Below are 15,974 nucleotides of genomic sequence, written 5' to 3' on the forward strand. Positions count from 1 at the left end.
GCTTCGAAACAAAATCCCAAATTGGTTTTGGGTGATATACCCCCCCCCCCCATAATTTGAATGAAGTAAAAAGCAACCCACACGTAGGATTTTGTTCAAGTTAATGAAAGAATTACTAATTTATGGTTAATGTTTTTTTGATCACATACATTTGTTTTGAGCGATATGAAAAGTAATAGTAAATAAATTGCAAAACATGATATTAGGATATAAAAAAAATAAAAATAGCTTACAACAGTAACTGAATTATATAAAATCGCTGCGTTTCACAGATAAGGCATTCAGCTATGTTTTAAATTAGACATATTACATGTATTAAACAAGTTTACTTTTAGTAGGGTACCTCACTACCTCATGACTTATACTATTTTAGACTCTACGTCACAAGATGGCGATGTCCTACCCTGTTCAGGGACCATCTAAAAACGAGCATTTTATAATTTGATGCATATCGGATGGTGAACTAACTGGAAAGTCACCTTTTTCAAATTTCCTTTCCTGTGTATCGTGAATATGACGGACTCGATCAGAGTTAACGAAATTTATTAAAGTAATGAAAGTATTTAGGGTACACATGTATGTAAAATTTAGATAAAAAGCATTTATACTAGTAAGTGTCTTCGAATAAATGTATGTTAAATTATGTATATACATCAGGATTTTTACAACAACGCATTTGAAAAAAATAGAAATGTTATATCTCTTTACAAGAAGTGCGTGTTCAACGACCTACAAAGATCTACGTCTTGCTAAATGTCACAAACCAGATAGTTCAGCCTACATAAAAAAAAAGAACGTCCATAGCATAAAAAAAAAAAGACCACACGTGAAAGATTTTAAACAAACAAGAAAACATGATAATTGGTGGTAACCATTGTCGACCAGGAAAATGTTATTTTTGTATATATCTTGCGAGAATATATCTACATGTACATGTAAATGTTGAGATGTGGTTAGGTACATCTAATCAGGGACGTATATACTAAGTAGTATATACGTCCCTGATCTAATATATCATTTCAATATTTGTATTTCTGGTGAGTCTCCGAGCGAGTCGGAATCTAACCCCCCGGAACGGCCGGTGCGTTGTTAACATGATCGACACTAATTTTTGAGGTTTAGAAAAAAAGGAAAGACTCCATGCATTAATTATAAACAAATACTTTCATCGTTACGTAGGTAAAAACGATAGATGATGAAGGTATAAATTTTGTTGATCATAAAGACACCAAGAGAAAGTCAGTGCTGTACCTAGATCTACTGACGTAACATATGAATTTAACTTGGTTTGAAAAATAAACAACCCGTATATACGATATATATGTACGAAAAATGTATATGTAAAATGTAGAGTGATTTAAAGATCAAGGTACAGTGAACGTGTAGTATAAAGTCCCATAACTCCTATAAGAATAACTCAGTTCAAAACTACTTAATAATTATATGTGCAGATATTATGAGCAGTTTGATGAAAATTTTACTTGCTCAAGTTTGTAAATATTCAAATACACGGTAGAACAAAAAAGAGTAAATGACCAATTATTCCAATTACTATCTATTATGCCTTGTCAATTCAGAATAAAATGGACATGAATCTGCATTTGTAATGATTTTTATGATGAAGAATAATATACAATGTATTAATGTTTTGTTTTTTAAGCATTCACATTCAACAGTCGAATAAGATAACTTGATTATTGATAGTATACATGTGCATGTATATTTTTAGTACAAATAATTCGATGTACCATCATTTATATATCACTTAAATGTCAAATCATTGATTAAAAGGGCTTTTTTGTTCTCATTTTAGATGAAATTACAAAGTAAAAAAAACAAATTGTTGACAAAATTTGAAATCATAACCTTAACTCAAACCAAGAGCAAACTAACAATGATGTTTGGTACTAAATGGCATTTAATTCACAGTAAATGTACTATATGAATAGTATCGTCAAAATTTTGAGGGCTGGATGGCTGTAAGCATTTTTTGACACAATAACTTTCTAAAGAAAAAGAGATTTGTATATTATATTAAAAAAATATTGAAAAATATATAATACATAATATCAAACATTTGTTATGATATATTGTATAAAGTAATAATTATATTTATACAGTCTGTAACCATTTTTATTTTTATTGAATTGTAACCATATATGCTAGTACATGTATGCAATGCATATTGTGTTTAAAAAGCAGATATTATGAGGTGGTACCAGGAAGTACCAGAAACTGCCTGGTACATTCAAATTATTAATATTTTAATCTCATTAACACTGCATCATGCATGAGCATTAAAAAAAATACCAAGTAAGTACATGAATCTGGTACCGTACTTTAATCAAGTCTTAGGGCCTAACAGTCATACATGTACAAGGAAAGGAACAAAATTAACATACATGTACAGTACATGTAATCAGTGAGAGGACTTTACTAAATGATAGGTGAAATATGAAATCATAAATAACAAATGGGGGGGGGGGGGGGAGAGATCAGAAACAAATGATTACATGCATCCATTAAATTTACATCCCAATTTTAAATTTCAGTACGGTTTCGTCCCACTGAAAGCTATTTTCATCCACTGGAGTATGCAGCGTTTTCTCCATAAACTCACATTGTCCATCGTAATCTATGGTAATAATAGAATGTGTTCGTGTTCCATAGCGATACTCTGGCATATACACAAACAATGAACTTAACTGGTCCACATCTCTTGCAATGTCTGCTTCACTTCCATTTGGATTAGTGATTTCAGACTGTTTCCTCAAAACTGGATCATCTGGATATTTTGTTTTGTCTTTTAAAAAATCCAAAAGTTTGCTTGTTAATTCAGATTTCTTGTCTACTTGATTAAACTGTTCAATTATATCCATGAACCTCTTTTTCCCTTCCTCGACTTTTTGCCACGGTGTCCTAGCAGATAAAGAATTCCCTAGACATACACATTTATCAACTAATGGTATTTCACCGTACTTCATATCACTGTCTCTGTTATTGAAATAAGCCATTTCAGTGTGAGGGGATCTACAGTCCAACAGTAAGAGATGAAATCCATTATAAGAGTCCTGTTTGGGCTTTACACATTTTTCGATGTAGGACTGACAGTTGAGATCGCATGAGAGGAAATCTTTAACTAGACAGCCCCTACTCTCTTTATCTTCTTCTGGAATTTCTTTAATGTTTAGCAACACACCAACTTTTCCCGTTTTAGACATACCTAGCCACGTACAGCCCTCAACATGCTCAACACCACTCTGCAGATCCTGGCCACTCAGATAATATTTATCGCTATCCCAGTAATCCAAAGGTTTTGTTGAACGGTCAAACTTTTCATCTCTGTTATTTGCAATAATCAGTCTGTACTTGTTTGGCTCTGGGTTGTCATTAACATAGAGAAATAAAACGCACATTATGATCTTAAAAAATCAAAACAGAAAGTTGAGACCTTTGCCCAGTATCTGGAATATCGAACCCGACTATAATTTACATGTATATTTACTAATCTTTAAAATTTTACTGTTCGTGGATATCTGTACAGTGTAATAAAATAAGTACATTGTCCTATACCTTTTTTCAAGGGTTATGTAACGGCAGGCATATAGCATCATTCTGAAAGTGTGTCTCTGTGTGTGTGTGTGTGTGGGGGGGGGGGGGGGGGAGGGGCTCATCCGAAAAATATTGACGCCTTCTAATCTTTATAAATACACCCAGCTTGTTGAAAAAGCCAAATATTTTGATAGTGTTCTTCAATCGGATGTGGGTATACGTTTCATTACAAAAGAGAGGAATTCAGTTTTTAAATCACGTACTGAATGTGAATCAGAGGGATTAGGGAGGAGTGCAAAAACGAATTGAACAATTGAACGCCTTAAATTTGTAAGATTTTTACGTGTTCAATGTCCCTTTGATTGCGCTATAATTTTGAACTTCAGCGTTTTGTTTTAAAGTTACTAGTGTATTATAAATAGATGAAATAGTAATAAAAATACCCCCCAAAAACGGGCGTACGTTTTTGCAAAATCTTTCAAAATACAATGTACCTAGATTTTTAAATTGTAAAGACTGTCCACTGTCATGAAACATTAGAGACCAGAAATATCACGACTCTGTGGCATTTCATATTCACACTCGTTTTCCATATATATAAAAAGAGATAGGGAAAACGAGTGTGAATATAAAATGCCACATAGTCGTGATATTCCTGTTATTTTTCGACTGGAGACATATATAAGGGGTTGTTAACGATAACTAATAAAAGAATATAAAAAAAAAATGTTGAAAAAAAAATAGAAAAGGGGGGGGGGTAGTGCACAGTCCAGTCCACAAGCACCTGTGCGATTGATAAGCAAGATCTACGTACGCAAGTTAGCGCGAGGGGTCATTGGTGCGGGAAGAAAATGGATTACCCGGAGAAAACCCACGTGTCCAAGCGGGGGATCGCCATTCCCTATGGCATACAGTCACTGTCCATCACGGGGATCGAACTCGGGTCGCAGCGGTGAATAGCTAGTGCATTGTCAACTACGCTACTTGGACACCTCATTGTATGTATATCACCACGTTTAATAACATAGTCATATACCTATAATAAGTCATGCATTTTACATTATTTCCTTTTCTTTTTCTAGGTTACATAGTTATAATATCCTATGTCTAATATATTTAGCCACATTTCTACCTTGCACAAAGTTAGTTTGGTCAGAGACAATTGAATTACAAGTAAATCCTCTTTTCTACAAATCTTTAGTTTTATTAAAGGGGCATGGTCACGATTTTGGTCAAATTTTATTTTTCTGTTTTTATTATTTGCAATGCTTTAGGGATGCATTTCTAATGATCAAATGATGTGATGGTGCCAGTCGTTGATTTTTAAGCAAGATACAGGGCTCATAATTCGTCGTCCTGTAAACAAGGCTCGTGTCCTGTTTTTTGTATACATAGGTCGAATATACCGGTAAAAAATCTTTTTCAAGCTGGTTCGTCTATTTTATTGTTCATTTAAAGCATAAAAAAACAGTTCCTAACGATTAATACATTCATTTTAGGTCTAAAACGTGAATTTTCACTTCAACATTCAAAATGTAAAGAAACGCGAAGAATTGTAAGCTCTGTAACTCGTTTATAACTCATCAAATGAGACTCAAATTTTGGTTGCCTATTAAAAATGCCTTACTGAAGCATTGTAAACATTAAAATCGAAAAAACTAATTTTTGACCAAAATCGTGACCATACCCCTTTAACAAGTGAACCAAATGCCATTTCATATACACGTACAGTATGATTACATGTAAAAAGAAAGATTCATCGCCATCTATTAAAGAAAATAATGCTCTGTTTTGTCGACCTTGAGCTTGGTAACATACGTGCATCTGATTACTTAATGTCGCTCTAATAATTAAACCAATGCAGCAATATATAATTATAAAGTCTGTAAACAAACATATTTGTTAATCAAAACTCATATCTTCAACTTTATGCATGCACGTAGGACAGTAAATATAGTCGATGTTGATTAAACCGACTTTAACGAAACGGAAAATTTGTTTTTCTGAACTATAAAACTTTAAACTCAATACGTTTAACACCAACATATTCATATGGTAATTCCAACTTCATTTGTATTGATAAGAATAAAACACCGTAAAATGTCTTTTTATCAATTCTGTGGCCTAAGGAATATTCTGCATCTAATGAAAATTGAATACTGAATATATACAGCATCACATACCAATACCCCCCTCCCCCCAAAAAACCCAAACACAGCAAAACATCATTAATTTAAAATATATTATACATGTATTATGCACATCATATTCTGCATGTACTTAAAAATCAGCAGCATTCTTTGTTCACCACTGTAAAGTCATTAAGTTGCTCGATCTGATGCTTTAATAAGATTGGTTCCTCCTTCTGAGTTTCCGCGTGATAGAATTGTTGAATGGTTTTATAATATTTAAAATAGCCTTTGATTTTAGTTCTACAACTTATATTAATACCTCTCGTTGGTACGTACGCATGTTACGCGAGGGGGTCATTGGTGCAGGAAGAAGCTGAAATACCCGCAGAAAACCCACGTGTCCAAGCGGGGGATCGCCATTCCCTATGGCATACAGTCACCGTCCATCACGGGGATCGAACTCGCGTCACAGCGGTGAATAGCTAGTGCATTGTCCACTACGCTACTTGGACACCTCATTGCATGTACAGTGTATATTACAGTTTTATTAAAGGGGCATGGTCACGATTTTGGTCAAATTTTATTTTTCTGTTTTTATTATTTGCAATGCTTTAGGGAAGCATTTCTAATGATGAAATGATGTGATGGTGCCAGTCGTTGATTTTTAAGCAAAATACAGGGCTCATAATTCGTCGTCATGTAAACAAGAGTAGTGTCCTGTTTTTTGTTTACATAGGTCGAATATACCGGTAAAAAATCTTTTTCAAGCTGGTTTGTCTATTTTATTATTCATTTTAAGCATCAATAAACAGTTCCTAACGATTAATACATCCATTTTAGGTCAAAAACTTGAATTTTCACTTCAACATTCAAAATGTAAAGAAACGCATTGTTTAGCGATCGAAGAATTGTAAGCTCTGTAACTCGTTTATAACTCATCAAATGAGACTCAAATTTTGGTTGCCTATTAAAAGTGCCTTACTGAAGCATTGAAAACATTAAAATCGAAAAACTAATTTTTGACCAAAAGCGTGACCATACCCATTTAACAAGTGAACCAAATGCCATTTCATATACACGTACAGTATGATTACATGTGAAAAGAAAGATTCATCGCCATCTCTTGAAGAAAATAATGCTCTGTTTTGTCGACCTTGAGCTTGGTAACATACGTGCATCTGATAACCTAATGTCAATCTAATAATTGAACCAATGCAACAATATATAATTATAACGTCTGTAAACAAACATATTTTGTTAATTAACACTCATATCTTTATATATGCACGTAGTAGGGCAGTAAATATAGTCGATGTTGATTAAACCGACTTTAACGAAACGGAAAATTTGTTTTTCTGAACTATAAAACTTTAAACTCAATACCTTTAACACCAACATATTCATATGGTAATTCCAACTTCATTTGTATTGATAAGAATAAAACACCGTAAAATGTCTTTTTATTAATTCTGTGGAATAAGGAATATTTTGCATCTAATGAAAAACTGAATACTGAATATACAGCATCACATACCAAAACCCCCCTCCCCCCAAAAAACCCAAACACAGCAAAACATCATTAATTTAAAATATATTATACATGTATTATGCACATCATATTCTGCATGTACTTAAAAATCAGCAGCATTCTTTGTTCACCACTGTAAGGTCATTAAGTTGCTCGATCTGATGCTTTAATAAGATTGGTTCCTCCTTCTGAGTTTCCGCGTGATAGAATTGTTGAATGGTTTTATAATATTTAAAATAGTCTTTGATTTTAGTTCTACAACTTATATTAATACCTCTCGTTGGTACGTACGCATGTTAGCGCGAGGGGGTCATTGATGCAGGAAGAAGCCGAAATACCCGGAGAAAACCCACGTGTCCAAGCGGGGGATCGCCATTCCCAATGGCATACAGTCACCGTCCATCACGGGGATCGAACTCGGGTCACAGCGGTGAATAGCTAGTGCATTGTCCACTACGCTACTTGGACACCTCATTGCATGTACAGTGTTTATTACAGTTTTATTAAAGGGGCATGGTCACGATTTTGGTCAAATTTTATTTTTCTGTTTTTATTATTTGCAATGCTTTAGGGATGCATTTTTAATGATCAAATGATGTGATGGTGCCAGTCGTTGATTTTTAAGCAAAAAACAGGGCTCATAATTCGTCGTCATGTAAACAAGGGTCGTGTCCTGTTTTTTGTTTACATAGATCGAATATACCGGTAAAAAATCTTTTTCAAGCTGGTTTGTCTATTTTATTATTTATTTTAAGCATCAATAAACAGTTCCTAACGATTAATACATCCATTTTAGGTCTAAAACTTGAATTTTCACTTCAACATTCAAAATGTAAAGAACCGCTTTGTTTACATAGCGAAGAATTGTAAGCTCTGGAACTCATTTATAACTCATCAAATGAGACTCAAATTTTGGTTGCCTATTAAAAATGCCTTACTGAAGCATTGAAAACATTAAAATCGAAAAACTAATTTTTGACCAAAAGCGTGACCAAACCCATTTAACAAGTGAACCAAATGCCATTTCATATACACGTACAGTATGATTACATGTGAAAAGAAAGATTCATCGCCATCTCTTGAAGAAAATAATGCTTTGTTTTGTCGACCTTGAGCTTGGTAACATACGTGCATCTGATTACCTAATGTCAATCTAATAATTGAACCAATGCAGCAATATATAATTATAAAGTCTGTAAACAAACATATTTTGTTAATTAACACTCATATCTTAATATATGCACGTATTAGGGCAGTAAATATAGTCGATGTTGATTAAACCGACTTTAACGAAACGGAAAACTTGTTTTTCTGAACTATAAAACTTTAAACTCAATACCTTTAACACCAACATATTCATATGGTAATTCCAACTTCATTTGTATTGATAAGAATAAAACACCGTAAAATGTCTTTTTATCAATTCTGTGGAATAAGGAATATTTTGCATCTAATGAAAAACTGAATACTGAATATACAGCATCACATACCAAACCCCCCCCCCCTTTCCCCCCGAAAAACCCAAACACAGCAAAACATCATTTTTTCAAAATATATTATACATGTATTATGCACATCATATTCTGCATGTACTTAAAAATCAGCAGCATTCTTTGTGCACCACTGTAAAGTCATTAAGTTGCTCGATCTGATGCTTTAATAAGATTGGTTCCTCCTCCTCAGTTTCTGCGTGATAGAATTGTTGAATGGTTTTATAATATTTAAAATAGTCTTTGATTTGAAAAAGGGGGTGGGCTGTCGGTGGGGCACGACCTAACCCAACCCACACTTTTTCGTTGCAAACGCATTTTTTCGTACATACTTATATTTTGATTTTTACAGTAGAGTGTCTCTACCAATTTTTTGATTGGAACAAAATAGGAGAGAAAGTTCAAGTTCATGTATTGTAGAAACAATTTACATCTTCAGTGCCTTAAGATTTTTCTGTGTTAAAGCTACATATATGAGCCAATTTAGGGTTTTTTTTTTTTCAATGATTACATGTATATCGATCATTGGCACATTGTGTTTACACCGCGTAGTAATGCGCTTGAATAATTGATACATATCTGTCAAACTTTTGGGGTACAGTTTGAGTTTGAATGACAGAATTTTTATGAAAATAAAAACAATTTTGGTTGCACTTTTAAAAATTGAAAATGATGCAAATATACCGGTAAGTAATTAGAAACCATTCTATTACTTTTATGGGGTGACCATTAAAGTTGGTTTATGATCAAAGTTATCAAATCTTCGGGCTTTATCTAATTAGATCACGAACGCCCGACTGAAATGACCACCCCATGGAAGTTGCAGAGTGATTCCTTATTCCTTAATTATCCCCCCCATTCCCCTTCTAAATTAGCAAATGTAGGTTTTGTATTCCAAGCAATGTGGCTGACTTGAAATGTTCGTGTCCAGGGCGCCTTTGCATAGTTCCTTTCACCGTACAGAGCACGTCGAATATCCCGATATTGCAACTGAACAATTTTATGAAGCATTTCGACGAGCTCTGGGAGTTTGCATGTTTTCCAACTGGTTGACAGCTTCAAAAAATTGTTCATGGACTCACATTGCCTTTTTAGAGCAGGCATTCTGCTGTCAATAATTTGATAAAGTAATTGATCGTATGATTTGCAAATAGGAAATAATTTTGTGTTTGCAAACTTGATTATTTATGAAAAAATTGGAGAATTAACAAACTAGTCAACACATCCTCGTACATTGACGATGGGGATAAATTTGACAATTTTATAACTAACAAGGTTGACAGGTAATGTTTGAAATATCGTGACATGCTAAATGAGACGGTGCAGAGGGGACGTTATATGACAGCTTTGTGTATTTCTTTATCCTGTACCCTGCTAGTCCGCACCACAGGTAAATGTAACTAACGGATTCAGCTGTAATACCGCTTCCTGTCAGGTGAATAATTGGATTATGACACGCGATTTTACACACATTGAATTTTTTGACAACTTAAACATGCTTATATGATGCTTTAAGTGGAAAATTTTTTATATATATATATATATATATATATATATATATATATATATATATATATCAATTGACTTCATTTATTATATACTATGTAATATAATGAGTATCACAGACAAGTTTATAATTTGGAGTTGTCTTTCTTGTTTGCTGCATTATTAAATTTCCCCGCATTTTTATTCTAGTGTATGCATACAAGTTGACAATAAAAGTTTTTAAGACCAATCTGGGAAGAATCTAGGATCCCGGGGGCCTATTTTGCTTATCGGGCGCTATTTTATAATCTCGGGCGCTCCCGGGCGCTTTTTAATGAGACCGCAAATATCTAAAGTATATTTCAATTGCATACATTTTGGACACATCTCTGTGTAATCGAATGCTGAATATCGGACGCGTTTTTCTAGAAATGTTAAGACATGCCCACCATTCATTTCTCTTTGAAAACACTCATATTTAAGTTACAGAAGCCTTTTAAAGGACGAAAGCGATTATTTATTCGGTCTACGCTAGATGAAGGATGCATATGTTCATGTATATGTTATAATATTTGTTCTTTTGTCTTAAAAATGCAAAATCATTTGAATTGGAAGTCAAAAGTAAAGCAAATGCTTACGAACAGGCCTTATAAAAAGCTTCCAATTTCAACCTCTGATACGATATAGGTTTTTAAAATTGTTAATGAACTTATAATTGTTTCTATAGAAACGTAATGGATTGGACTTGTAAATTAAATATTTTTCACCAAATGGTTCCTCCAAAGCACTTATATCTCACATACTAGTAGTTTGCATCTTTATATTATATACAATAATGTTATGGCATCTAGACATTTTGGTAGAAAATGCATCTCGGCTATACATGTACATCTCGACGACCCGATTAACACTTATCAGTTTAATTTTTCTGCCTGTAATTGAAAACTAAAACGAAGGAAAGCTTTAATAAATAACACCCAACGAAAAATAAGTTTGATATCATGCAGTATGAACTAAGCGGGTCGCGATTTCAATTTGCGATAATGTAGTACATAAATGAAATCGATTTTTCTAATTAATTTTCTGAAGTGACCAATTCATTCTATAATACATGTATTTAGACACATTGACGATAATCAATAACACAATTGAAATTTTACGTGATGGATGAAGATGATAATGGCGTCCTTTGTTATCATTATTTGGATTTGGTCAATGACATCTACAATCGGTATGTACCTGTTTTGAGTTGTTAAAATTAAAGCCAAATTTGGAATTTTAGTTGATATTAAATCTAGAATTTTTTGTCTAGCATTCTTGGTCCATTAGAATGTTGATATTTTTCTACTATTTTGAACTGAATAATTTTTTATTCTTGTAGAAGTTACTACAATTTTCTACCAACACTCAATATTTCTTCGACACAAAAATCCTGCACATGACAACGGAACTTCCCCCTTCTTCTCCAGTGTAGTGGCCACTGCCCAAGCCTGTATCAACAAATGCCACAATCAGCTATCATGCGAATCTTTGGTATACGACACTATCTCCTTTAAGTGCTCCCTGTTTGAAGGAAAAAACGTTAAAGATGAGATCAGTAGTAACCAAGTATTATATGAAGTTGTGAAGAAAGCTGTACTGCGTGATATCAGTGGTAATTATTAATTTTCAGCAAATATATGTGTTTAAGATATGAAGCTAGATTTTTTTAACCGGCTTGTGTTTTTAAAAAGTTAAGGAAAAATCTTTTTGAAATATTTTTCTCTAAAACCACTCGGCCTGATAGGCAGAAACTTTTGAGGAAGTTTCCTTAAGTATTGTGAATAAGACTTCAAATTATAATCCCTAGATGAGGTAGGGTAGGGTAGGGCCTCAAAGATGGGGTGGGGGAGAGGGGTTAAAAAATCTTATTTTAAAAAAATGAAACAACAAGAGGAAATCAATACTGTCTTAAATCACTCTCGAGGCACCATAAGAGTTTTATAAATGATAGCGTTACAGTACTAAATTCATTTAAACTTAGTATTATATTTTCGATAGATTTAAATCCCCTTGTCAAGAAATTCAAAGTTTAAAGGGCCATGGTCACGATTTTGGTCAAATCTTATTTTTCTGTTTTTATTATTAACAATGCATTAGGAATGCATTTCTAACGAATGACAATTGGGTGCCAGTCGACGAGTTTTAAGCAAGATACAGGGTTCATAATTCTTCGTCATGTAAACAAGGCTCGTGCCCTTTTTGTTTACATATGTTCAATATACCAGTAAAAATTTTTTTCAAGCTGATTTGTCTATCTTCTTATTCATTTTAAGCATAAATAGTTCCTAACGATTAACACATTCAATGTAGGTCTAAAACTGGAATTGTCACTTCATCATTCAAAATGTAAAGTTAAACAAGTGAACCAAATGCCATTTAACATTTAACATAGCGAAGAATTGTAAGCTCTGCAACTCGCTTATAACTGAACAAATGACACTCAAACTTTGGTTGCTTATTAAAAATGCGTTACTAAAGCACTGTAAACATTAAAATCGAAAAAAATATTTTTGACCAAAATCGTGACCGTGCCCTTTTAAAATTCATCGTCATGATAACACATAACATCCTTTCGTTAACGCTTATTTTCCTGATCTTGCAACAACTGTAATTTTCTAAATAAGAAGAACAAGAGTAGGATATTTTGAGATGTGACACTGAAATTCTTACAACCCTTTTAAAGATTATGCAAAGTACCTGTGTAACGGAAACAGTCCTGGATATTTCTACAACGAGTCAGTACCGGTTTGTTACAAAATCGATTCTCAACCCAGGTCAATGACTGATGCCAAGTTGTTTTGTGGAGAATCGGGAGGGCACCTTTTACGAATAGACACGGAAATCAAACAGAAGTTTGCAGAAAACTTAAATTTGGAAACAACAAGTAATGTTTGTTATTTTTATTTATTGACCTTCTATAGATGTTTAAATTAAATAAGAAAAGGAAATTACGAGCATAATATTTAAATAGGACATTTTTGCAGAATTGTATTATTATTTATATCACGTATTATGTCATACTTGTTGATGGCCTTCTTTTTTAGGCTCAGTATCAAAATATCGCATTGATGGCAAGTATAATGGTACAAACTGGACGTTTTCAAATGACCAAGCAATAACTCAGTTTTATTGGTATCCGGGAGAACCGTCAAGGGAGCAGAGCAGCTCCAGATCTGTTGGACTCAGAGTAGCGTATAGCGGTAAATGGGACGATATTAGGCCTTCCGGAAGTCACGGATGCATTTGTGAAAAGGATATCAAATTCAATTAGTTAGAATCAGATGAATCAGCAAATATTTAAGTTTTGATGATTAGTTTTTACGCTACATATAGTTGCTTCAGTGGCTATATAAAAGCTGGAGGTTACGAGAGTAGTAACCCGCTCTTTAAATGAGAGAGAGAGAGAGAGAGAGAGAGAGAGAGAGAGAGAGAGTATCTCCCATGGATTGGATGGTCTTAAACCGGGCCTCTGCCCCATATTTTTCGATTAACATGTAGATTGAAATGGTAAATTTGAGTACGTATATATGTTATATATTGTTTCTTCATTCTGCCGCTTTCAATCACTATTCAAAACTTTTTTAAAACTAAAATGTTATCTTTTCTGTTATAAGGTTCTCAAAAAAGCACGGGACCGGTGGAAAACAGCAAAGTAAGGGAATAACAGCATTGGGATTAAATATTGTTGAACTGTTCAGCGCTTTTTTAAAATCATTTCAGCTACTGCTCTGCGCAAGCACATTTAATCCCATCACTGATATTTCCTTACTTTGCCCCTTGGCACCAGTCTCATGTTTTTCTTTTTGCACTGGTGTCTTAATGCTACCTTGCAACGTTGGCAGATAACGCCCCATATTATCATTTTTGTTGCACCTGTACATATGCTTACATCTACAAATATGTTTTTTGATTATGCAATTTACAATAAGGACCCAGGGAACGTTTATAACCTAACAATAGTTTTTAATTTATGTATGTGCTTTTCTGGTAAAAAGTATGTTTTTATAGTCAAAGGTTAGCAGCAATCTTGTGGGTCCACTGCATAATATTTTGTCCCTAGTTTACTTTATTGATTGTATACATGTATATGTTTACTATTTGTCATTTATTTTAATTTGTCCTAAATAAATGAGCATTCTTATTTTTGTTACCTATGAGTTACTGTTATTAATTTCATAGGGAATATCGATATCGTAAAGACGTGAAAATCATTTCGCTTGAATGAAACAGGTACATACTGAATTACTCAATTTAAATCTGGCTATGAGAGAGAGAGAGAGAGAGAGAGAGAGAGAGAGAGAGAGTTTAAAGTTTAAAGATGTCTGATTCGATTTCATTGGCTGTTAAGGTTTCTGATAACAATTTTTCTAGAAAATTATAACCTTTATAAAGTTAAAACTCAAATGCAGCTGTAAAATATAGTTACTGAATCATGTTCATGAGTCGCTTTTTAATATGTAACATTAGAAAGTTTAGAATTCGGTTGTTACAAATTAACAACTCTTCCTTGATTTTGTCAAATTTTAGAGACACTAAAACTTTTGGAAGTAATTGAAAGTTAAAGAAAGCATATTATTGGATTTTCATATACTTTAAAACATCATGGCCAGTTTATTAGGACGATCCGGTCTAGATCTGTTCGCCCGTCCGTCTGTCAATCTGATTGCCCGAGATCATTTGTTTCGAGCTCATACTTTATCCATAGAGTCTCTTTGAGTAAGGGATGTGCAGTGACCTTGAACAAAGTTTCTAGATCTAAGGTTAAGGTAACAGCAGAATTTTATGGAGAAAAAAAATCCGTGTCCGGATCATAAATATTCTCTTTCAATAGAGTGCCTTTGCTCAAAAAAATGTGCAGTGACCTTGAATGAAGTTTCTATGTCAAGGGTCAAGGTCATATCAGACCAAAAAACAAAACTTTTTTCAGAGTATATATACTCCCCTCTTAGCTTTAACTTGCTCTTTAAAATTTTTGTGACGTTATGATCTTTTGTTTAACAGAATCCAGAAAATTTCTTTTTGTCCTGCAAACCTCCAATCAGTTACCTGTAGTTGTCCAAAACAACTACAAAAATGACCAACGTGGACCAATGTCCCTCCCCCAAATATGTTTTAGATTATCTTTTACACGCTTCATTGTCTGGACAGGTTTTCCTTTATCCAATATATAGTTTATTGACATACCCAAACACAAAATGATCAGTTTTTACCTTCATGCTTATTGTTCATTATAGGGACTTGGACACGATTTAAGCTCAAAATAATCAAAATTTATAATTCCCTTTTTATTATTTAGAATTGTAAATATGGTTATTTCAATATATCGTCAAAAATTTAAAGTCAGATAAGAGATAAAAGAGTTTATTTTTTTTTGTGTGATGTTAAAAAGCTCGAGACTTGTTATTGTGTAGATATGTGTGATACAGGTATGAGTTTAATCAAATGTTGCTATTTTTGTTGATAATAACATTCATTAACACATTGAATCTGTTTATCTTCTTTTGCACGAGTATTTTTGTCAAAGAAATGGTAATTTCTGAACTTTGCATTATTCAAACAAATAAAAGACTCGAGCTTTTTTTTTTTTTTTTTTTACATAATAATCGTTTCTTACCTCTCTGTATCTCGCTTTAAATTTGATTTCAAACATTTTGTCAATCAATCAATTTATAATGAAGAACAAAAAAATAAAATAAAATTTTGATCCCCGATCGTGTTTTGGTTCATTTAGCTTATTGGATAGTG

General features: G+C 33.3%; 2 protein-coding genes across 2 annotated transcripts; one reads left to right on the forward strand and one right to left on the reverse strand.

Annotated features, from left to right (window-relative positions):
* Positions 1–543: 543 nt before the first annotated feature.
* On the reverse strand, positions 544–3,461 carry LOC128156799 (transport and Golgi organization 2 homolog). Its single transcript, XM_052819097.1, has one exon. It carries the CDS (start codon positions 3,414–3,416, stop codon positions 2,529–2,531), a length of 888 nt encoding a protein of 295 aa, XP_052675057.1. The 5' UTR covers positions 3,417–3,461; the 3' UTR covers positions 544–2,528.
* Positions 3,462–11,340: 7,879 nt separating this feature from the next.
* Positions 11,341–14,357, forward strand: LOC128156671 (uncharacterized). Its single transcript, XM_052818900.1, has 4 exons — positions 11,341–11,418; positions 11,569–11,841; positions 12,913–13,113; positions 13,274–14,357. Exons 1-4 carry the CDS (start codon positions 11,355–11,357, stop codon positions 13,498–13,500), a joined length of 765 nt encoding a protein of 254 aa, XP_052674860.1. The 5' UTR covers positions 11,341–11,354; the 3' UTR covers positions 13,501–14,357.
* Positions 14,358–15,974: the final 1,617 nt, after the last annotated feature.

Source organism: Crassostrea angulata, chromosome 7, assembly GCF_025612915.1.
Source record: "Crassostrea angulata isolate pt1a10 chromosome 7, ASM2561291v2, whole genome shotgun sequence".
NCBI classification, from domain to species: Eukaryota; Metazoa; Mollusca; class Bivalvia; order Ostreida; family Ostreidae; genus Magallana; species Magallana angulata.

Bases quoted from the DNA above. Each gene is read 5' to 3' on its own strand.
- LOC128156671 (XM_052818900.1), top strand. From the start codon at position 11,355: ATGAAGATGATAATGGCGTCCTTTGTTATCATTATTTGGATTTGGTCA. The intron at 11,419-11,568 runs GTATGTACCTGT...TTATTCTTGTAG, and splicing joins GTCAATGACATCTACAATCG to AAGTTACTACAATTTTCTAC. The intron at 13,114-13,273 runs GTAATGTTTGTT...CTTCTTTTTTAG, and splicing joins CTTAAATTTGGAAACAACAA to GCTCAGTATCAAAATATCGC.
- LOC128156799 (XM_052819097.1), bottom strand. From the start codon at position 3,416: ATGTGCGTTTTATTTCTCTATGTTAATGACAACCCAGAGCCAAACAAG.